The sequence below is a fragment of the Eublepharis macularius genome, chromosome 4, assembly GCF_028583425.1.
Source record: "Eublepharis macularius isolate TG4126 chromosome 4, MPM_Emac_v1.0, whole genome shotgun sequence".
Classification (NCBI taxonomy): domain Eukaryota; kingdom Metazoa; phylum Chordata; class Lepidosauria; order Squamata; family Eublepharidae; genus Eublepharis; species Eublepharis macularius.
This window is the reverse complement of record NC_072793.1, coordinates 113,109,301-113,131,873: the sequence shown is the minus strand read 5'-3', so window position 1 is coordinate 113,131,873 and position 22,573 is coordinate 113,109,301. Positions and strand designations below refer to the sequence as shown.

Sequence of the window (22,573 nt, the reverse complement as noted above, 5' to 3'; positions counted from 1 at the left end):
TTTGGGAATTTATAATTCCAAGATCTGTAGTGCAATCTTGACCAAACTTGGGTGATGGCTGGAAGGGAGCCTACTGAACACTCCCTGTGAATATGGGCTCTCTACGTCCATCAGGGGCCATTCTGGTCCCCACGAACTACTAACACTAAACATGTTTGTTAATGGGACATGTTCGTTACTGTTCGTGTTAGTTATTGGCAACAAACAACGAACAGCATGTTCGTCCCCCCCCCCCTTTCGTGCCCATGTCTACTATTGAATAGTAGCAAGCAGCTGGGCCTGGGTGAGTGATAGAAGTCCATCCGATGGCTGCTGCCGGCCCTAGCTAGGATAAGTCCTCCCTCAAAAACCAAATCCGCCCTAGAAAAGGCCCTAACCCCTCTCCCACCTTTTCCTGAAAGAAAATGAGAATTGAAGGCTGGCAATGTTGTTGTGGTTGCCTAGCCATAGAGATACCATTCCTTTCTTAAAGATACAGGCACTGCTTCTGTTATTGGTGGTAAAAACCCAGTATTTCTCCACCATCTTTGTATCCACAACATAGACCTGTGGAACTCTTCTCGGTGGTCAGGGGCTATTTGGGTTCTGGCCTACAGGAAGAGGTGGACTGTTATGCAGCCCACTGCAATCATTATGGTAAATACTTTGTGGATAAAATCTCTCACATCTGCTTTGACTTAGACTCTTGTAGGAGTGACAGGATCAGAAGGTGCCAGGGTGCCAATTGGTATAGAATGCTGCAGAATGTTGATCGGAGTGGATCACAAGGTTCTTATCAATCTAGTCTTGTTCCATCTATACTGAATCCCAATTTGCTTCTGGGTCCAATGCAATGTGCTGATATTGAACTTTAAAACTCTGTACAGCTTGGGGTTAGCAAACTTTAAGGACCACTTTCTTGCTTATGAACCTACACATCTGCTCTGGCCATCCTCAGAGGTCCTGCTTTGGGTGCCCCCTCCATCTCAGGCTAGATGGGTGGCAGTCCATGAAAAAGCCTTCTCTGTCATGCTGCTGAAACCTTGCACATTCTTCATTGTCTTCTGCCAGCAGGTATTGTTAAATATTTATATACCAGACGGGGTCTGCAACAAAACGTTGCGGTTTGTGTCGAAGAGGTTTTTTTAAAGCAGGAGTTTCCCCCCAGTCTGCAGCATATTTTTTGTAGTTAATAAATGTACATAGTACTTGTGAAGAGATACAGTACACAAAATATATTTAGAAGAATTAATTATTTTACTTATTTATTTATTTTGGTCAGTATTGTGTGTTCATGTATGTGTGTGTTTTACAGATGTCAGTTTCTATAGTTTCTGTTTTCTTGTGTTGCTTGTAAACAGTTTTGATTTTTTAAAACCAAAATGTTTCTTTGAATACTACATGTGATGGATATGTTCCTGGGGCAAGGGGTTTACTGTCATTTGGCACTTTTCCTTGACCGTCCCCCCAGCACCCCTATTCCTGCTTCGTTAGCTGGGTGCCAGCTAATGACACAGACAGACATCAGGCGTCTCAGGGATGTCATTTTTCTGTCTCTTTTAATCCCAGAACTGGCTTGCAAGGTAGGTTTTGGGGGGGGGGGGGGTCCACACCTTCTCTGCTTTTATTTGCCATTTAGTTTACCACAGACTTTCCTCCACAGTGGTTATGAGAGTTTGGAACAAAGTCTAAGGCTAGAGTAAAAAGAAAGGAGAGTGTTGATTTATTTGGAGAGAGCCAGGGTTAGTATTTTTGGAGAGATCAGGGTCTCCAAGATCTGCTTGGTGGAACGGGGAGGGGGGTATTCAGCCTCCATTGTTACAGAGCCTCAAGGTAAAATGATCTCCTCATACTGAAGGAAGAGTCTTGTAGAAGCTGCTTTAAAAAATATTTGTGCTGTTTACCTGAATCCATCAACGATTTTTATGCCTGCCTTTTTCTTCAGCACTTCTGGATGGTTGCAACTTTTGAAGCTGGTGCTACTGTGGCAGATATGCTAGCAAAATGCATTATATTATAGTTAAGTGTGGTGTTGTGTGGTGGCAGAGGAATGTTCCCTGACATGCCACTTTTCCTTGCCTGTCCTCCCACCATTATCCATCCCTATTGTGTTTGCAAAGCTTTCCTTAGACTTTCCTTGGACTTGCCCGCTGTAGCTCCTTGTTGCTGCCACTTTACTGTTGAGCTTGTTGAACGGGGTGCAAGAGAGCGTGGCATGTCTGGTGCCCGGGAGGGGGGGAAGGGGGGAGATAGTTTTACAGTGGAGTACTTCTGCTCCTTCCTTCTGCTGCTTCAGTGACCTTGTTGGTTTGAGTGTGTGTTGAGAGTCATGTAGAAAAGGCTTACTTTAAGTGGCCCCAATCCATGAGTATAAATATCCACAGATTGGGGCAGTGTGGATATTAGTATATAAGAAAAATGTTAAATGCTGTTTTAATGCTTTGATATTTGCCACCCTAGGGACCCTATTTGGATGGAAAGGTGGCATATAAATGTTTTAAGCAAACTACCTATGTATTCTTTTTTATATTTCAGACTTTTCTGCAAACCACAGGTCCCCCCCGCCCAGTTTCTAGAAAGACCTGTCTTGTTTTTTCAAGGCTCCAATCTCTGAATTTATATATCCATAGATTTGGCCATCTTGAGAATTAAATATATTGATTAGCCAAACTTGTGTTAGTTCAGAATGTAATCATCTCCATTTTAGTTAGGCGTGGACAGCATTCCTCATTTGCGTAGCTTCCAGTCTGTCAGTTCAAGATACCGATTCTTAACTTTTAGGTCTTAAATGGGGTGGGCACTGCATATCTTATGGAATGCTTTCTTCTATATGTGCTACTATTTTGTGTTACTTTATTTCTTGCACTATGCTCTGCAGGTACAAGGCTATAGATATGCACATATTCATTTCTTTTTCTTCACATATTCATTTTTCTTCACATATTCATTTCTTTTCATTTCTTTTTGTTTCTGCATGTTGCAGGGGTGGTCTTAGCTAATGGGCAATTGGGGCAGCTGCCCTGCACTCCAGATGTGTGAGACCACCCACAGCACCCTCCCAATGGAGGAGGAAAGAACAAGGAGAGAAGTCTCCCCTCACCTCCACCACCGCTGCCACTCATGCCCTCCCTGTCTGGGGCTTGAGCAGCTATGTCACAGAGGCAACCGCTTCCAGCAGCAGCCACTCCAGCCCCACTCCCTGCCTTGCAGCCTCTGACATGGAGTGAGAGCTAACCCTTGTTTCATCCTGGTGGGGGAGTAGCAGTGATTCTGAGGCCCCATTCTGGACTTTTCCCCAGGGCCTTAGAATCACTAACACCACCCCTGATATGCTATGAACTGAATGTGTTTGTTTTATGCGTTTCCCCCACCATTTTAATGGTAATGTATCTGTCAAATTTGTTAGGATGTTCAGAGGAAAAATACAACTGCTGTTCCAAGTAGAGAAAAAACATGGCAGAAATGGGAACTTTTGCACCCACAGGTTTACAAAACTCTGTAACATCTTTATACAGGTTTTTAGACCATGATATGACTTCTTCAAGTTCTTTGGCTAAACATGTCCACCTGGCTACCTTAGTACTGGACAGAGACAGGTAAACCCTGAATTTAAAGTTAATTCTACAGGTGTAAGGGGATGTATATTCTGCTGTTATTTCTGCTTGTTGGTTGGTTTCTAGGGTTTATTGCTTAATAATTTAACTGGCTTTAAGCATTGTTTTGAATTGGTTATATATGTAAATTGGGTTGCTGCAAACAAAAAAATTGAAAAATTCTAATCCAGTAACAGTAATTCAAAACATTACATTACTTTGATCCTTCATCTACTGCCAAAATATCAGTACCCCTGTTTAAGTGGAAAGGTGCATGCCCCTAATCTATATATATAAAGACAAGTGTCCTGACTGACTCATGAATGCCCAGCCCAAACCCCTGGACCTAGAAATGTGAAATTTGTGGAGAACATTCCTTTTGTGATGTAGGGGCTCACTAAGAAGGGATCTTAAGAAATTCACCCCCTAAGGGGGTAAAAAGGGGTAAAATGTGTTTTCCCACAGGGATTCATCTTCCCTGTGTGGCTGGGAGGCTGCTCATTCCCCTCCCCTCACCAACTGCCCTGAGGTAATTTGCATATGTGGCCTGATTGGTGGAACTCTGTGTTCTGAGGTAAAAATCAGGTAAAGGAAACTGCAGACAGTTGAAGAAAGACAGTACAAGACTCCTGAATAGGGGTTTTATATAAAAGTCAGTATGGCAACTAAGTTTTTAAATGTTCATGGGGAGATGGTACATGACCTTTCTAGGAGCCATTTTAATGCGAACCTCTCACATGAACTTGCCAAAGTGCCCACCACCCCACCCCTCCCTCAGTCCAACTCCACCTCATACCTCTTGCAGCCATCACCTCTTACTGCCGCCAAGAAGCCTTCTGGCAGACATCATGCAAGATACACTGATGCTAAAAAGAGTAAGCAACTTAGAGATGCGGCAAGGAAATATGCATGTCCTGCTCCTGCGATGCACCAAGCAGCAGTGGCCAAATACCTGGAAGATCACCCCTAGGTGCACAGAGTGGCAGAGTCTCTCTATGAGCAAAGCAATCCTAGAAGACAAGTAGGGAGGCACTCACTTCCATGGAAGGTCAAGGCTCACTCAGGCATGGCATATGATCCTTCGCTACGTTCAAACTGCCTCTTAACCTCATACATGCAGAAACACCCCTGTTCAGCATCTCAAAACAAAGCAACATGGCCCAAGTGCTGCGGAACTGTAAGCTCATTGTTTGGGATGAGAGCACCATGGCACACAAGGGGTGTTTTGAGGCACTGAGCATAACCCTAAAAGATGTCAGGGCCAATGAGAGAGTGATGGGGGGGGGGTCACTGTGCTGCTGACTGGAGACTTCTAACAATACAGACGGCAGTTACAGGTAGGGAATAACAACCAAAGCAATAATCTCCGCAACAACACTTTACCTACTACCAATCAATGTTCTTCACACAAGTGCAAATGCAACAGTATAACTATTTATGTTTATCATACACAAGCCCCTAGTCCTGGGCAAAGAAACCTCAATACAATGTTTCAATGTTTGCAAATTTACAGAACAGAGTACAGAACTTAATATACATAAACATATAGGAGGTTATTCACAAATAACAATCTTCTGTTATGTCCCAGTATCTTAGGGGAAACAATATATAGTTCCAATTCCTTAGGGAAAACCATATAGTACAGTTCTCTCTCAGTGGGGTGACCACTATAAGTTAATCCATATAAGACTTGTCTTCAGCCCAACGTAGGGTCTCAAAAACCAAAGAACTTGTATTAGGCTTATCTTCAGCCCAACGTTGAATTTCAAAAACCGAAGAACTTGTAAATTGGGGAATCCCATAGAATATAACACGGGTAAATCCCCCTCTAGAATTTCCCAACAGGACTCCGGATACTCTCCTGTTTCGGCACACGTCTTTTCACGGGAAACTTATGTTCTTCTGTAAAATAAATATCAATATGTACAATACCACCCAAATTATTTCTACAGTATATGTTACATCCCCCTACAACATTCCACTCACTAATACACAGCACATCAATTTCACGACCGCTTCTCTCGCTTGGTCTTCAGCTGGTGTGGAACAACCCCAAGGGCGTATTCTTAAAGGGCCGTCATTTCATTAGTCACGAACTAAATGTACTTAAAGGTACAGGCTCCCTTTGTACACTTGAACGAAGGAAACACTTTGCAAAAAGCATGAGTAGTCTATCGAGGCATTCAGCTCCTTATTTCCGATACTGTCCAGTTCAAAAATCCAGAAAGCCTCCCACCTGAGCAATTCTTTATTAAAGTCCTTCAACCGATCCGCCTGAATAACTTGCAGCACTGAGAATCTGAATTGTCTCTCATTAGTATGTCGATCCAAAAAGTGCTGCGTGAGTGGAGCCTCTAGACATCTATTTCTAGACTACAATAGAGAGAGAGATCTACTTAGTAGGGACTTTACCAAATGGGGATACCCGGAGTGGGTCATTGATAAAGCGGTACAGAGAGCAGCAGGCAAGGAGAGAGAGGATCTCTTCTGGGAAACAATCCGGGATAGGCAGGATACGGTGAGATGGGCTATAGAGTATACCCATCTCACTAAGGATATCTTCAGAATTATTAGAACACACTGGCACCTGGTGAGCCATATACCAGGCTGCAAGGATCTACCCTCAGTAGGATACCGCCAGACCTCTAATTTAAAAGATAGATTAGTGCACTCTAGATTCCATCCTGTGGGTGCACGCACACAGAGACCTAGGGGGCATTTCCGATGCAGGAATTGTAACATTTGTGACCTGGCTGCCACGGGACCTGTCTTTAGAATTGCTTTGTCCGATAGGATAATTCACATGGACCACTTCTCGATCTGTAGTACTGTGGGGGTGGTTTATATTATTGAATGTAGCTGCCCCAGGATTTACATAGGGAGCACGAATAGGTCAGTCAAGGTTCGGATCCAGGAGCATATTTCTAGGATAAGAAATAGATGTCTAGAGGCTCTACTCACGCAGCACATTTTGGATCAACATACTAATGAGAGACAATTCAGATTCTCAGTGCTGCAAGTTATTCAGGCGGATCGGTCGAAGGACTTTAATAAAGAATTGCTCAGGAGGGAGGCTTTCTGGATTTTTGAACTGGACAATATCGGAAATAAGGGGCTGAATGTCTCGATAGACTATTCATGCTTTTTGCGAAGTGTTTCTTTCCTTCAAGTGTACGAAGGGAGCCTGTACCTTTAAGTACATTTAGTTCGTGACTAATGAGAGAAATGACTGCCCATTTAAGTATACACCCTTGGGGTTGTTCCACACCAGCTGAAGACCAAGCGAGAGAAGCGGTCATGAAATTGATGTGCTGTGTATTAGTGAGTGGAATGTTGTAGGGGGATGTAACATATACTGTAGAAATAATTTGGGTGGTATTGTACATATTGATATTTATTTTACAGAAGAACATAAGTTTCCCGTGAAAAAGATGTGTGCCAAAACAGGAGAGTATCCAGAGTCCTGTTGGGAAATTCTAGAGGGGGATTTACCCGTGTTATATTCTATGGGATTCCCCAATTTACAAGTTCTTCGGTTTTTGAAATTCAACGTTGGGCTGAAGATAAGCCTAATACAAATTCTTTGGTTTTTGAGACCCTACGTTGGGTTGAAGACAAGTCTTATATGGATTAACTTATAGTGGTCACCCCACTGAGAGAGAACTGTACTATATGGTTTTCCCTAAGGAATTGGGACTATATATTGTTTCTCCTAAGATATTGGGACATAACAGAAGATTTTTATTTGTGAATAACCTCCTATATGTTTATGTATATTAAATTGTGTACTCTGTTCTGTAAATTTGCAAGCATTGAAACACTGTATTGAGGTTTCTTTGCCCAGGACTAGGGGCTTGTGTATGATAAACATAAATAGTTATACTGTTGCATTTGCACTTGTGTGAAGAACATTGGTAGTAGGTAAAGTGTTGTTGTGGGAATTATTGCTTTGGCTGGAGACTTCTGGCAGACTCTGCCAGTAGTCCCAAGGGGAACTCAAGCTGACAAGGTTACTGTGTGTGTCAAGGCATCGTATCTGTGGCCCCTCATCAGGAAACTCTCACTAAGAAAGAGCATGAGGGTCCACTTGAGAGGTGAGGTTTCCACTGGGGAATTCTCTGAACTCCTACTAAAAACAGGGAACGGAGGGTATCCTGAGTCCAAGGGAAAGGTGACCATCCCTGCAGGCCTGGGCACAGTACTGACAACCCCAGCAGACCTAACAGCCACGATATACCCTGATATCATCACTATCACGGAGAAGTCCATGGACTGGCTGTGCAAGTGTACCATTTTGACCCCCAAGATCGACAAGGCTGCCATCATTAATGAAACAACTTAACTCACTCAAAATGGAATACAGATGCATGGACTCAGTGGTGCAAATGGATGATGCAATCCACTATCCTGTGGAGTTCCTCAGTATGCTCAACCCTCCTGTCTTCCCAGCCCACAAGCTGCACAAAGTGGGGGCTCCAGTGATGCTGCTTTGGAACCTCAGCCCACCCAAACTCTGCAATGGCACCAGACTATAAGTGAAAGCCCACCACAGGAACATCATTGAGGACATATTGTTCACCAGCAGTGCTCGGGGGGAGTCAGTGTTCATACCACGAATACCATCATACTATCAGATAACCTCTTCAAGAGAGCGCAGTTCCCCCTCAAGGTCTGCTTTCCTATGACGATCAACAAGTCCCAGGGGCAGATACTGAAGGTGGCAGGAATTGACTTGAGGGAGGACTGCTTCTCACATGGACAGTTCTACATGGCCTGCTCCAGAGTGAGCTCACCTAGCAGCCTGGTGATCCTAGCACCTGAGGGGAAAACCACCAATGTGGTCTACAAAGAGGTCTTTCAGTAGAAAAAAATCCCGGTTGTACGTATTTTTCACTTTATTTATTGCACTACAATGTTTTCCTTTTAAAATCTCTTTAATAAATGTTACATTTCAAAATTCACTTCATTGGTTTTCAGCATCAGCATGCTTCGCTTTATTCAAAAACTGTTGTGAAGCTCAGGTACTATGCTATTATACTACAAAATCAACTCAACCCCCTCCCCTCACAAACCAAAAAGTGTTACATACCCATAAATATTATAACTGGATTTAAAGTAGTTAAATACCATAGCAAAACATGGGTATCAAGCTAGTCTATATATATAAAGACAAGTGTCCTGACTGACTCATCAATGCCCAAACCAACCCCCCGGACCTAGAAACGTGAAATTTGAGGAGAACATTCCTTTCATGATGTAAACACCCACTAAGAAGGGATTTTAAGAAATTTGCCCCCTAAGGGGGTGTCAAAAGAGGTCAAATGCGTATTCCCAAAGGGATAAAGCTTCCCTGTGTGGCTGGCAAGGTGCTGCCTGCTTGCACCTCCTCCTACTTGGCCACTCTTCCCTGATTGGGCCAGCCTTTCAAGGTCATTTGCATATGTGGACTGATTGGGGCTCACAACATTCTACACTTCACCCCCCCCCCCCCAGACAGTTGGTACCATGCTATTATACTACAAAACCAACTGAAAAAACCACACACACACAAACCAAAAAAAAATTACATATCTATAAGTATTATAACTGGATTTAAAGTAGTTAAATACTGTAGCGCAGCACGGGTATCAAGCTCGTGAGATATATAAGGTGGTGGTGGCTGGATTTTGGCCCTCCAAGAAAATCAGTTTAGAGAAGCCAAAATGGGATTAATTTTATCCTGCCAACATCTTTATGAGAAATTCAGGCTGAGAAATGGTGGCTTACATAAGCCACTATTTGAAAGATGTTAGGGAATTTCTATGACCCCCTATTCTAAAAGACCTATGTGAGAGCATTTATTGGAGTTGACCTGTTGCACAGGTGAGATGCAGATCTGCTAATTTTAAAATTAGGAGCTTGGTAATAACCTTTATTTTGTGAGCTCCAATAACTGCTTAAAGGGGGGAAACTGTTAGGGATTTCTATGATCTCTATTCTAAAAGACCTATGTATGAGCATTTATTGGGGTTGACCTGTTGCACAGAAGGCAAAAGTTATTATTTGTAAGCAGATTCCTTCCTGGTGCTGAGGTTGAGTAGGGTTAGAAAGCCCTATTGCAAGGACAGTTTCTCTCTTGTTTTGACTTTGTACTCAAGGATTTACCTTGGATAAACACTCTCTCAGGAAGATGTCCAAGTTTCCTTTGTGGCAGCAGAAATGGAACATGTTTATATTACAGAGAGACTTTACTGTCTTGTCAATCAGACTTGTTTTGTGCCATGTCTCCTGAAGAATTTGATCCCGAAGAACTGTTTGTATCTAGTTTTGTATAACAATTCTATCTCTTTTCTGTAAACAATTAACTTTGGAAAGTATATACGATTCTCTGCTATGGCTGATCTTTATGCACATGTTGGAACATGGCCCTGCATCTGGGTTTTATTCTAAATAAAGCTCATTAATTATGGATCACTTTTGGTGTCTTAGTTAATTGTGGGTGATGGCTGTTGGGAAATGTAATCTGGAAAGCTGAATACCTTTAAAGAAATTTTTCCTTAACAAAAGGCTCATGGTGTAATTTATACCAAATCTTGGCTCCACACCCCCATAAGATCTCCTACTGAGATTTCCCATTCACATAGCTATCTGAAGAAGTGAGCTGTGACTCATGAAAGCTCATATTGAAATAAATGTTGTTAGTCTTTTAGGGGACTTAGTAGACTTTTGTTTTATTTGGCTTACACAAGGCTGGTTGGTGTGTTTTGTGTCAGAATGGGGTTTTGAGCCACATCCCAGCATGCCAACCCAGCCGCTATTTCACAGGATTAAAAACAGAGAGGAGGACAAAGAAGAGGATTTAACAAAATATAAAAAAATGAGTGTTCATTCTACACAATGTGTGTTACACAGTCAAATTAAAGATGAAAGGCCAAGATTATTGAAACATCATGTGTGAACATGATCTTATAAGCACTAAGTAGTAGGTGCCTGGTATCCAACATCTTCAAGTTGTCATTTCAGACACATTAGTGCATTTCTTTTTCATCTCTTCAGTGTTCATCTCACTTTCTTTGACATGTAGCTGGACTAAATTATAGGCAGACTTTTAAACCTAACCTTTAAGGGCATATATTGTACAATCCTAAATCTGTTGAAAAGCAATGTGATCAGAAGCGTGTAACTTCGTTAAAGATGGCACTGTAAAAATGGCAAATAACTTTTTGAAACAATGTTTCCTTTCCTATAAAATATTGCTTTAAAATATTTCATAATTCCAATGTCACTCTAGGAACTGTTAATGCTCCATTGAGCCTCTATTCTATATGCAACATAGCAGTATTTGGACAGTAAATACAGGTTTTATGTTCACAATAGTTCTAATGTGTAATTGCTACAGACATGTAGGTTTTAAGTGCATGTATACATTTGTATAATTATGTTCAAAATTGTTTATATTTATGACTGTAGGTCTATAAACATCCAAACCAAAGTACACATATTGCAACTATTTATTATTTACTTACTTAATTCATACCCCACTTTTCTCCCCAGAGGGGACCCAAAGTGGCTTACAATGTTCTCCCTTTCTCTTCTCTCAATCACTCTGTAAAGTAGATTAGGCTGAGAGTGTGTGAGGGGCTCAAGGTCACCCAGCCAGCTGCCATAGCTGAGTAGGGATTGGAACCCCGGTTGATCAGCTGCAGTCTAACCACCACAAGGGCTCTCTATGCTAAGAAGTGTGTGTAAAATGTGATTTTCTTATCATTATTTTCAAAACAGGATGCTAAATCGAATTCGAGATCAAAATTTGGGATGTGTGTGTGTGCATACACTCCCCCCCCAGACATTCAATGTTCTGAAATAAAAGACGATTAGTAATGATTAGAATAATGTCTTCTCCATGTTCGATGCTCAGGGGGAAATAACATCTGGATGGCGATTGTCAGAGGGAGGCGAACTTGGCCTGCACATGCACCCTGCAGGATTGTGCCCGTCCTAAAGCACAAGGCTCACAATTTCCCCTCCCTGTAAATCATAGCGACCGCCAGACTTTTAAGCATATGGCTGCAGCGGCGAGTTAAGGGGCAAAGTGTGACACGTGATATTTCAAAAACCTTGCACCAGAAGCTTGGAGTAAATGAAGGGACTTCATGAATGAATAGCGTTTTTTTAAAAAGTTACAATCGCTTCATATTTAAACGGTCCGTGCAGGATGAACTTCATGCGTTCAGGGAAATCGCGGAATACCCTAACACCGGAAAGTGAAAGGAACCGCCACTTCCTCCGGCCGAGTCTCAAAGTTTCATTAACAACGAAAAAAGGAGGAGGGGGGAATCACACTTTTCGGAGTAAATGTGTGGCTTGAGGGTGTAAAAAGGAAACTGGATTTGCCCCGAAAGTTAACCCCCCCCCCTTCCTTCTTGCTAGCTCCTTCCTGTTGCAGAATCGCATGAAAAATACAGCGGTGTGTTTTTATGTTGTACGTATGTGTCCTAATGACTTTTTCTCTCAGTACTCCTATATTAGCAAGAGATTAAATCAAAACCAAGTTTTTCAAACGCTTACACAGTTTAACCACATGGCAGAGTTTGTCCGCTGCTGGATCTCTTGGTTCTTTAATGTTGTTTAATGGGACAGATTGATTCCTTCTTCCGCATCATTACTACGATCGGCTTTTAATGGGAGATGGGGGTGGTTGGCGAGAGGTTTCTTATCTGCTGATAACATTTTTGGAAGCTACTGTCATACAAAGACTCGCTTATCTCCGTCCCCGTTTGTACACCATATCCCTCGCTGATCGTTTGTAATTTTTTAAAATCTCCCTCCTTCAATCGTCTCAGCTTTGCACGCCTCCCTGTTTATTTTCCAGCCTTGAGACTGGTTCTCTTCCCCCCCCCCGGCCTTTAAATATTTTGCACGGTGCCAAGCTTGGGAGTTTTCACAGATTCGCCTCCCCTTTTCTGCAGCCTCCCTCCCCAGCCCCATCAGAGGAAATATTACAATGTTGCAAGCTGACGTAAGGACATTACAAGGAAAGGGCTACATTTCGGAGTGTTTATGAAAAGCCTCGGTACTGTACTGTCACCAGGGGGCATGCAATAGAATTCATTTCGTCTAACATTTGGAATAATGATCATTTAGCAACCACTACCACCACCTTAAAAAAAAAAAAAGGCAGCTTCCAGTGTGCTTTGGAGCCCGCGCGAACCAGAGGAGCTATGCAGCCAAACTTTCGGGAACCATGGCTTATTTTTTTTGACATTGCAAGCTCGCCCTTGAGGATCGCTTATTGAATTCTCCAGTTTTTGTTTTGTGTGTGGTTTCCACCGCTGCCTCCGGGCCTTGCAGATTTTTTGCTTCCCATTTGCAAAGGGTGAGAGAATCAGGCGAGCCGACCCAGCGGCAAGCCAGCCGCAGCCCAGAAGCCCTGCCTGCTTGCTTTGCCTCCGCTCTCTCTCTCAGCTCGCTTGCCTTGGGAGTCCAGTGTTGTTTTGAAGGGAGCTAACATGGCGACGGTGCCCGTCTATTGCATCTGTAGGCTGCCCTACGACGTAACCCGCTTCATGATCGAGTGCGACGCCTGCAAGGACTGGTTTCACGGCAGGTAACACAAAGCGATCGGGCCTTTCCCCCCGCTCTGGGGCAGAGATCCCCCTCCTCTCGCTCGGGGCCTTTCGCCTCTTTTGCTCGCTAGGGCACAGAGCGAGCGAGCGAGCGAGATGGTGGGCTTGGAGCGGCGGCGGCGGCTGCTGCTCTGTGCAGTTTTCCAACAGGCCTTTTTGGAGAAGAGGAGGAGGAGCCACTCTCCCCGTCTCCCTCTCTGTATTTTTTGGTTTTGTTTTGTAAATTGTCGAGCCTGGACACACACAATGGGCTCCCCCCCACCGGGGCTCTAGTGTCATGGGGCTGCGGGGGTGGGGGAGAGCTATTGTCCTTTCCTCAGGGAAGGAGGCTTGACTGGGCGGCTGGCTGGCGGGCTGCGTTGTGCCGAAGGTTCTTTTTTTGAAAAAGCTTTTGGTCCCCCCCACCCAATAGTTGCCACGGGGGGGGGGGTGTCTGACAGAGTGGTTGTGGGGGACAAGATGAGGGAAGGTTAGGGCCCCCCTCCGGTCTTTCACTTTCTTCAAGAGAAAGCATGGAGAGGGTTTGGGGAGGGGGGAGCGATTTCACAATGTCTGGCCGCCACGGGCAAGGGTCCCCGCGGGGCGGGCGGCAGCCAGCCGCACTCGGGCTCCAGACGAGGGAGTCCGGTGGGCGAGGAGCCCTCTTTCTCCCGCGCGCTGCAGGCAGCGGCCACTCGAGTCGTCTGGCGTCTCCCTAGGGGAGGGGGCGACTGAGGGTGTTTCCTCGTTTGATAGGCGGGCGAAGGAAAGGGTCCCGAGTTAGGCGAGGGAGGACACGGCAGAGAGACCCTGGGCTGGGCGGGCGTTCTCCCGAGAGACGCGGCGGCAGGGAAAGAAGGGAATCCCCCGTTGCACTGGCCGCATCTGGCGCCACTCCGGCTTGGGCGGTGCGGAGGAGAAGCCTCCAAGCCACGCAGGGCCAGCCCGGTGGCCAGAAGCGTCCAACTGGCTTGAGAGGAGACTCCTGTTCCAAGGCGCCGTTGAGGTAGCTGCCCTGTGCTGGTGCAGGCGCGGACAGAGCTGCCACGTCCTCCTCCGCTACTTTAGCGAGCCCCTTTTTCTTTCTATTAAAAACACATTCATAAAGGGGGCCGATTTGCTCCCCGAGGAAAGCCATCAATCCCGGTGAGACCCTCAGTTCTTTCCAGTCCGCAGAGGGTGGTGGTAGGGGTGGTGTAGCTGTCTCGGCGTCTTCCAAACTGTAGCTGGAGCTGCAAGATTGTTTCATTCGCTCTGTCCTCAGTCGCCTATGGAATCCGAGACAATGTAACGCGCAGGGGCTGGAAACTCCCCTGGCCGCTCACTCAGCCTCGCTTTTGATTTGTATCGCAGGACAGGGAGGCTCCCCACCCCCCACCCCGCCCGCCGTTCCTCTTGGCTATAATTGTCACTCCAGCCCAGCTTGTCTCATTGCGGAGTCCCGACGTGATGGTTCTGATCTTTGTCTCTTCTCGTTGAGGGGTTGTCTTACATGCAGAAGGCAAGCATGTCGTTCATAAAATATTGGAACTGCAAGGAAGAGGAGGAGGAAGAGGGGGAGAGACTTCAGCTAGATTTCTTAGGAGGTCACTCTAAGGCAGATTACTCTTGTGGGAACCTAAGGACCTCGGAAGCAAATGCCGGTGGAGTAGAGACTCACTTCCAAGCTGTGCCCATGAGCTGCCAAGTTAAGCATTGTATGATCCATTGATTAGTTTGTATGCGCTGAGTTTTTCTCTTTTCTCTTTTCTCATTCTCTCTTGCATGCAAAATAATAAGCCATCAAAGTCTTAAATTTTGATTGTATCCAGTGTGTTTAGGGCTTTAGGTATGTCTTTAAGCAGTGTGTGTGTGTGTGTGTTTGTACAGAGGCTTCTGTTCTGAATTATTTCCCTCTGACTCACTGCTTCAGCAAATGTGTAAGGTTGAACTTGTTTGCTACCTGGTTTCTGACAGCAGCAGGGAAAGGTATCAAAGACTGGCTGGTACTCCTAAAACTCAAACTTCAAGGGTATCCTTGCTACTGAAGAACAGAGAAAGTTGCTACAGTTTAAACTAACTTTTACCACAGTTTTGTATTTGCTTTTTAAAATTTGATGTTTTTTTTAAAAAAATATTTATCAGTACTAATTTATTTTATCCACCTCCTTGTACTGTGGGTGTGCAGAAAGACAACTCATATGTTTTAAAAGAAAATGAAGCCACACCAGCAGAATGCTAATAACCCTGATGAATTTGATACTGTTGGGTCAGAGTTAATATTAAATTTATATGGACCAGCTAAAGAAGTTTGTATTCCAAATATCACTGGGATCCAAGGCAAGAAGAAATAAGTGTGTTGAGGAATAGGAAGAGATCTAGGGACATAAGAACAGCCCCAGTGGACCAGACCACAGGATTTTGTAGCTGAGTAATCTGTTTAAAGCAAAGGCCGACCAGGTACCTCTGGAAGCTCAGAAGCAGTGTGGGGAGGGAGTAGCTCTCCTTTGCTGAATATTGTCTCCTATCTGGTATTCAAAGGTATATTCCTTTGAACGTGGAAGTTTCATCTAGCCATCAGGGCTAGTAGCTGTTAATAGATGTACTCTCTGTGAATATCTCTTGTTCTTTTTTAAAGCCATCTGCGGCAGTGTCCATTTCCACATTGTATGGCCACGAATCTCTTACATTATTTATGGATAGTGGTACACATCATGCACTTTCTTTTATCTCTGTGAGTTTGCTGTCCATCATTTTCATTAAATCTATCATGATGTTTTTATAAAGTGTTTGGTGTCGTAATGGTGACATTTTAAAAGATTAAAGACTTTATCCATAAGTTGAGGTTTGTGGTAGAATGTGCTCAGCCTGACAGGATCAGACTGTAGTTAGCTAGAGAGCAGGAATCAGACAAGGTGGGTGATGCTTGCTTTCCCATCCTTTGCAGGAAAATAGTAGTAGTTATAAAGAGGGAACTGTATGGTAATGGACCAGGATTGTTTCCACACGTCTTACCTGCCTGCGGAACATTGCGCGAAAGACCCAGAAGGCAACATCTTCTCGCGTGAAATCGTGCCAGGAAGATGCTGTTATCCGGGAGTTTTGCGCGATTTCACAGAGTCACGCATTTCTAAGGCCACTGACTTCAATAGACTTAGAAGGGCAAAGCTCTGTTTAGAATGGCAGTGTCTAAAATTATACAGATATTTCCTGCTATGCATTGTACCCCCACCCCAAGTGTGTGTGTGTGTGTGTGTGTGTGTGTGTGTGTGTGTGTGTGTGTGAGGATTATTACTGGAGTCTTTTACACCGGCCAAAAGTCTTAGTAGGTAGTCATCTTCAAGGTCTGGTATTCCCCCCTTGCACTATGTGCATAATTAATGTGTGAGCTCAGTATCATACATATGTCTATATATACATAGTTCCCATTATTGTTCTGCCCTTTCTTGAACAGTAAGGATAAAGGTTGTGACAAAGACTATCTTTTCCAGGTTTTTATGACAGTGTTGTTCTTCAGACCTGTCCACTTGCTCATCTCTTCTCACAGGCCTGTCCTGGCTACTCACTTGAGTTTCTTGCGTTTTCTTACTGGTGGCATCCACCTTGTGAAATAGCTTTCCTGAGTGTGTAACTTGCTTTGTTGATACCCAAACAAATATAAAGCAGAATTGTTCAAGGGAACTTCTGCCATGGAATGCTAATCTTTCTTGGGGCTGTTAACAGTTTACTGTGATTATTTTTCTGTTGCATTTGTTTTTAATGTCATTGTAATCTGATGAGTCCATTTATCAGAGGAAGACCAGCTACAATGTCTTAAAAATGAACAAATGCAAGTATAGGTGTATGCATTGTACATTACCCTTTGTGGCATACCCACAGTGATGAACCTACTTCCCCTTTGTTCATGAATGCAGGAACAAATTTAAAATTTTGTACAAAATATGGATTTGATGCTATTGGTCCTATTCCTTCTGCTCCTGCCCCACTACTTGTTGCCCTGTATTTACATATCCTTGGATATATGAAATAAGGAAGGAAGGTGCCTGTCCTAAAAAGGCTTGTGTAGTACAAATTAAATGGAAAATTTCTTGATGAATATTTTAAGAATGTAGTGAGATATGCAGAATAAATATATATGCAGAAATGATATGGAAAATGTAATATTTTCTTTGAAAACAATGTAAACATTCCAAAGCTTCTGTTGAAATGTTTCTACAGGTCTTTTAAATGTTCACAAGAACCTATCAAGATGATTATCTGTGCCCACTCACGAAGTTGTAAAATAATTAAGAGACCAAAAGAGATTACCCTGAGAAAATAATGACCTCCTCTTCAGTGGATCTTCATTAATAAACAAGGGTATTTGAAAGTATCATTGGTTACAGATTTCAACAGATTTCGTTCATATTTAGTTCTGAAAACTAGATGGGACTTCATTTTCTTAGCTTCTGGTGGGCAGATGATATGTATGCATATTTTCAAAACTATTTTGGAGAGACTATTACTGTATTCACAATGATGAAAAAGGAACAAAATAGGACTTTTGCCAGTAGACGGATAATAATCTGGAAAAGATGGTGGTGGTTAGAGTGACCCTCAGCTTTAACTTCTAGTAAAAATTTTTTAAAAATCTATAAGTATAGTCTATCTATGAGTACAGAGTTGCATTGCTTTAAAACTTGTAAACAATACATTGTACTAAAAGTTAGATTGGAAAGCCAGTTCAGTTTTCGCTTGGAAGTGCCAATACCAAATATAAAACTATACCTCTAGTCTTTTTTTCTATCTCTATGAATGATTACTCCTAAGAGATGATATTATGCATGAGTTTGATTGTTCTTAATGTTTTCACTTTTTTGGTTATTAAAGGCTATGTTCTACTGAATGAAAAAATGTGAGAATTGGGTATCTACTGTGAAAATGTAGGTAAAAAGTGAACCACTCATGGGACTCATTTATATTTTTTCATAACCCAGTCCTTGAAGGGTTTATCCTGTAAAATTAATACAGAATATAAACCTTGATTTTTTTGAAAAAAAAAGCAATAATTATACTCTTCCCGTTTAAAATTCTTACTCTGATTAGAGGAAAAGTTAAATATTGCACATTGTCTGTAATGTTTTGCCATGTTAATAGGATTTTATATTTCATTTCTGCTGGTTAATGTGGGGTTTTAAAGTCCTGAAAGACTTCTTCAATCATAGTCTTTTGGGGCTCTTTCTTTTGTTATTGTGGATTTAAGTGTAGGCCTCTGAGGAAAGGAGGAGGGGGGTGCTGGCAGAAAGTGAAGTGTGCTATGATTGGATAGTAGCTGTACTTTAGGGGGCAGAGTGAACTGTACTTTTAGTCTGAGAACTGAGGGAGAGGTATTCAGCCAGTCTTAGTGTATCTCAGAGAGGGGTTATTCTGGCTTAGTGTATCTCAGAGAGGGGTTATTCTGGCTAAGTTAGGCAAACTGTGTGGAAGCCTGAGAGAGACTTGTTCTAAATTAGGTAAGTGGTGTGGAGTGATTCAATATCTGTGTGAATGAGAGGAGCATTTATTCTTTTAGTGAAAATTATGTGCGGAAAATTAGCCTTTGTGACTGGATCTGTGAATATATCTTTAATATATTTTGATATTTTGAAACCACCAAGCTTATTAACCTAGTCCTTATTGGTTTCAGACTAGGTTCATAATCTTGGTTATTATTGATTATTAAAACTCTGCAACAGTCGCACTTAACGATTTATAAATAAATTCTACTTCTGATTAAGTAAACAAGAATCCCCTTTTTTACCTCACAGCCACCCCCATGCTTTGACTGTTCTGTCATACTACCATCTATAACAAAGTCTTCTATAGTAATAGTTAAGCAGAAGAGATGTAAGGCAAAAGCCCTTGGTGGCAGTGAGAACCTACTTGGAAGCAGCAATAGATATAAGTCACACACGCAGGACAAATGCCACAGGTAGGGTTAGCAGTGGGATTCAAACCCCAAAGGGAAGATGCTCTCCAGATATAAGCTTGGGTAAAGTAGAGAACACCTGAAGCTCTGTGAGTGCAGAAATAAAGAGTGTTGGTTGTGACCACAGCTCTCCTGAAGTAAAAAATTAGATTATCATACAGAGGAAGTGAGTTAAAGCTCCAAGGTAGATTAAAAAAAACACAAAAACCTTACACTCTCTATTTTGCATCTTTTCTTTCAGAAAGTGTAGGTACAGCAATATGTATTTATATTGTATTTTATGTCAATTCCATGGGAGACATCCAGAACAGTTTTACTGAGTAAACATCAGTGAGTCTACATAGTTTTACTTGAAACAATATCCAGAATGCAGCAGCATGGGTCGTTAGGAGAACTGTATTCAGGGTGCATATTCATCCAGTGCTGGGCCAGCTGCACTGGCTCCTGATTGAGTTCCAGATCCAGTTCAAGGAGTTTGTTTTGGTATTCGGGGCCCTTAAATGGACTGGAGCCAACATACCTATGGGACCATTGCTTCCATTATATCCCCCACAGGGCCTTGCGCTCTGCAGATAAGCTCCGGTGGTCCCCAGCCTGAGGGACATTCACCTGTCCTCAACCAGGGCCAGGGCCAGGGCCTTTTTGGCTCTGGCTCTGGCCTGGTCAAGTGTACTCCTGTTGGAGAATCAGACCCTGCGGGATCTGTTGCAATTCTGCAGTACCTGTAAGATGGTGATGTTCTGCTGGGACTTTGGTTGAGGACTGGCGTCCTTTCCCGCTTTCATTTTTTTCCAGACCACCACACCCCATTTTCCATCCCACTCTGGGTGCCATTCTGGGTGCCTGTAGAATTTGAGCTTATACCTTTTATGGTGGCCTATGTATTTTAACGACACCTGGAATTGAATTACTGTGATTAGTCATGACTTTTATAGTTTTATGTGTTTTTAAGACGGTATTTATTGATGTTTGTTGATGTTAGCCACTCTGAGCCCATTTGTGGGGAGGGTGGGATATAAATCTAATAAAATAAAAATAAAATAAATTATATGGTAGACCCGCACCAACTAATTATTGCACTATCAATGTATAAGTCATAAGCAAAAAATAGATGGTCCCTGCTCCAAGAAGCATACATTTTAACATTTGACCGTGGGATAAGGATAGAGGAGGAACCAGGAAAATAATAACTGCACTTATATACTGCTCTTCTAGACAGATTAATGCCCCACTTAGAGCTGTAAACAAAGTCTGTGTTATTATCCCACAATACAGCTGGGAGCTGGGGCTGAGAGGAGTGGCTTACTCAAGACCACCTGCTGAGCTCATGGCAGTGGTGAGATTCAAACTAGCTGAATGCTGATTTGCAACCCAACCACTTAACCCCTAGCATACATACAGCATAGCCAAATATTCTAGTTACCAATACAACATAATGTGTTGAAAATAGGGAGATGAGTGTATGAGTATGAAATTGTTATTACAGCTTAGATCCTGCTAAGATTGTTGCTGATGGAAAGGATTTATGCGAATGGAGCATGACTTTCTTGTCTATCTTCTTCTGCAGCTCAAAATGCTCCTCCTCAAAATGCTGCACCTTGGAGACACAGGATGCCAAAAAACAACATGAGGGAGGGGAGGTCTGTAGATGGAGTAGTAATTGGCAAAAATTGCTTCCCCTTCTGCAACAGAAATGCTCTGCTGGATCCAATCCTACATTTAGAATTAACTCTTAGCTGACACAGGTTTCTAAACAGTGTCCTTTGAAAATTAAGAGATCCTTGGGTCATTCATTGCCTATTGCATTTGCAATTGTCCTTCTTTTTACTAAATAGCATTAATTTGGCGCTATTGCTGTAATGTTAACTTTATTTTTGAGTTCACTTTGCTGCACTTTAAAAAGAGATCTGGCAACTGTACAGAAAAGTCCCACTTTCCTGCGGAACACACAGTTCAGAAGATGTAACGAGACAGTAAATCCAACCTCTTAGTGCTTGGTGCAAATGTTGTTGTAGAGGTGGTTGTCTTTTTCATCCGAAGGGAAGAGAAACAGACACCCAAGGAAACAACAGATTACCACACATTTTAAGAAGGTAGCCTGTTAATCTACTGAAACCAAAACAACAGTCTCATGGTATCTTAAAGACTAATTAATTTATTGTGGCATAAACTTTCATGCGAATGTATTTTAAGTACTTAATAATTTTGCAATTCAGATTATCAATAATTAACATATTACAAACCTCTCATTTTAATAGATTGTTTCTATGAATGCTATGGCAAAACTACATAGGTTCAGATGATGAAATTCCATTTTGTATTGTGGGTCAGTGTTGATTTATAGAACTCAAATAAGTTTTTTAGCTTCTTCAACTCACTGAATGCAGATTCTAGATTATTTTATATAGAATTACTATTAAGAAATATTTCAATAGGACATTTTCCCAAATAAGATTGTAGACCTAAGCCTAGTTAAATTAGTTATATCATCTTCACTTTTTGTATTTGGAATGTGATAATTGGTAAAAAAATTATTTAAACTTGCCCTTTATCATATTCTAGATATAATATTGAATTATATATGTTTTTTGTGGTTTGATGTTTGGTAATTTCTGATCTTTAGTATTTGCATCAAATAATTGAAACTAAACTGGTATTCAGTTGCTTATATTCTATATTGGATGTTCAATCAGGTCTGATAAATATTTTGGAATAACTTTTTAGTTATGCCAGAAAGAAAAAGTGTATTTGAAATCTGGATTGGAATTTGTAGGTAAACTACCATCATTACAAATTCTAACCTGTATCACCATATTTTCCAAAGGAAGTAACAACCTCAAAGCATTCCAAGAAAGAGTTATGTAGCATTTTACCCGTGCATTGTTAAAAGAAAAATTGCGTTCTTATATATGTTACTGACGTAGTATGGTCAGAATCTCTCATCCCAATACGTAGTGAATGTCCTAGTTTCCCAGTAAGTTTTCTAGAGCATTCTAAAGGTGTAATGTGGTTTTGTTCATGAAATGAAAAGTAAGATTAAAAGTTATATTTTCAGCTTGAAGATGAAGAAAAGGATTTGGTGCTTATAGATATTAATGAATCCTTACCGTTACAATGAAATGAAATGCATGATGTTATGGAGAACTGTAGATCATGATCAGGTATGGATTCTTTAGAAGAATAAAAATTCACAAGCTTTGTGGACCTATGAATGTGTTATGTGATGACAGGATAAAGCAGGTTTTCTAGGCTTCGGATATCCCTTATGGAGGAAGTAAATCTCTTAATGTGTAATCAAAAGAAATAGAAAATGTTTTGGAAGAGTGATAGCTATAACTATCAGTATGACAGGCTGGTTCAGTCTTATGGTAGAGTAGATGGCTTTTTCGTCATCTAGTTCAATGATTTCATTGGGCATGGATGTGTCTATTGAAGTATAAGGAAGAAACTACCCAGTTCTAAACCTTCCTCTTCTTTTGGCGGACTTTGAG

General features: G+C 42.1%; 1 protein-coding gene across 1 annotated transcript in view; it reads left to right on the top strand.

Moving 5' to 3' along the window:
- Positions 1–12,695: 12,695 nt before the first annotated feature.
- PHF2 (PHD finger protein 2) overlaps positions 12,696–22,573 on the top strand; it is a 230,813-nt gene continuing 220,935 nt past the window's right edge. The window contains exon 1 of the mRNA XM_054977343.1: positions 12,696–13,158. Coding sequence (XP_054833318.1) covers positions 13,061–13,158 — 98 coding nt within the window. The 5' untranslated portion in view covers positions 12,696–13,060. The remainder of the gene's footprint in view (positions 13,159–22,573) is intronic.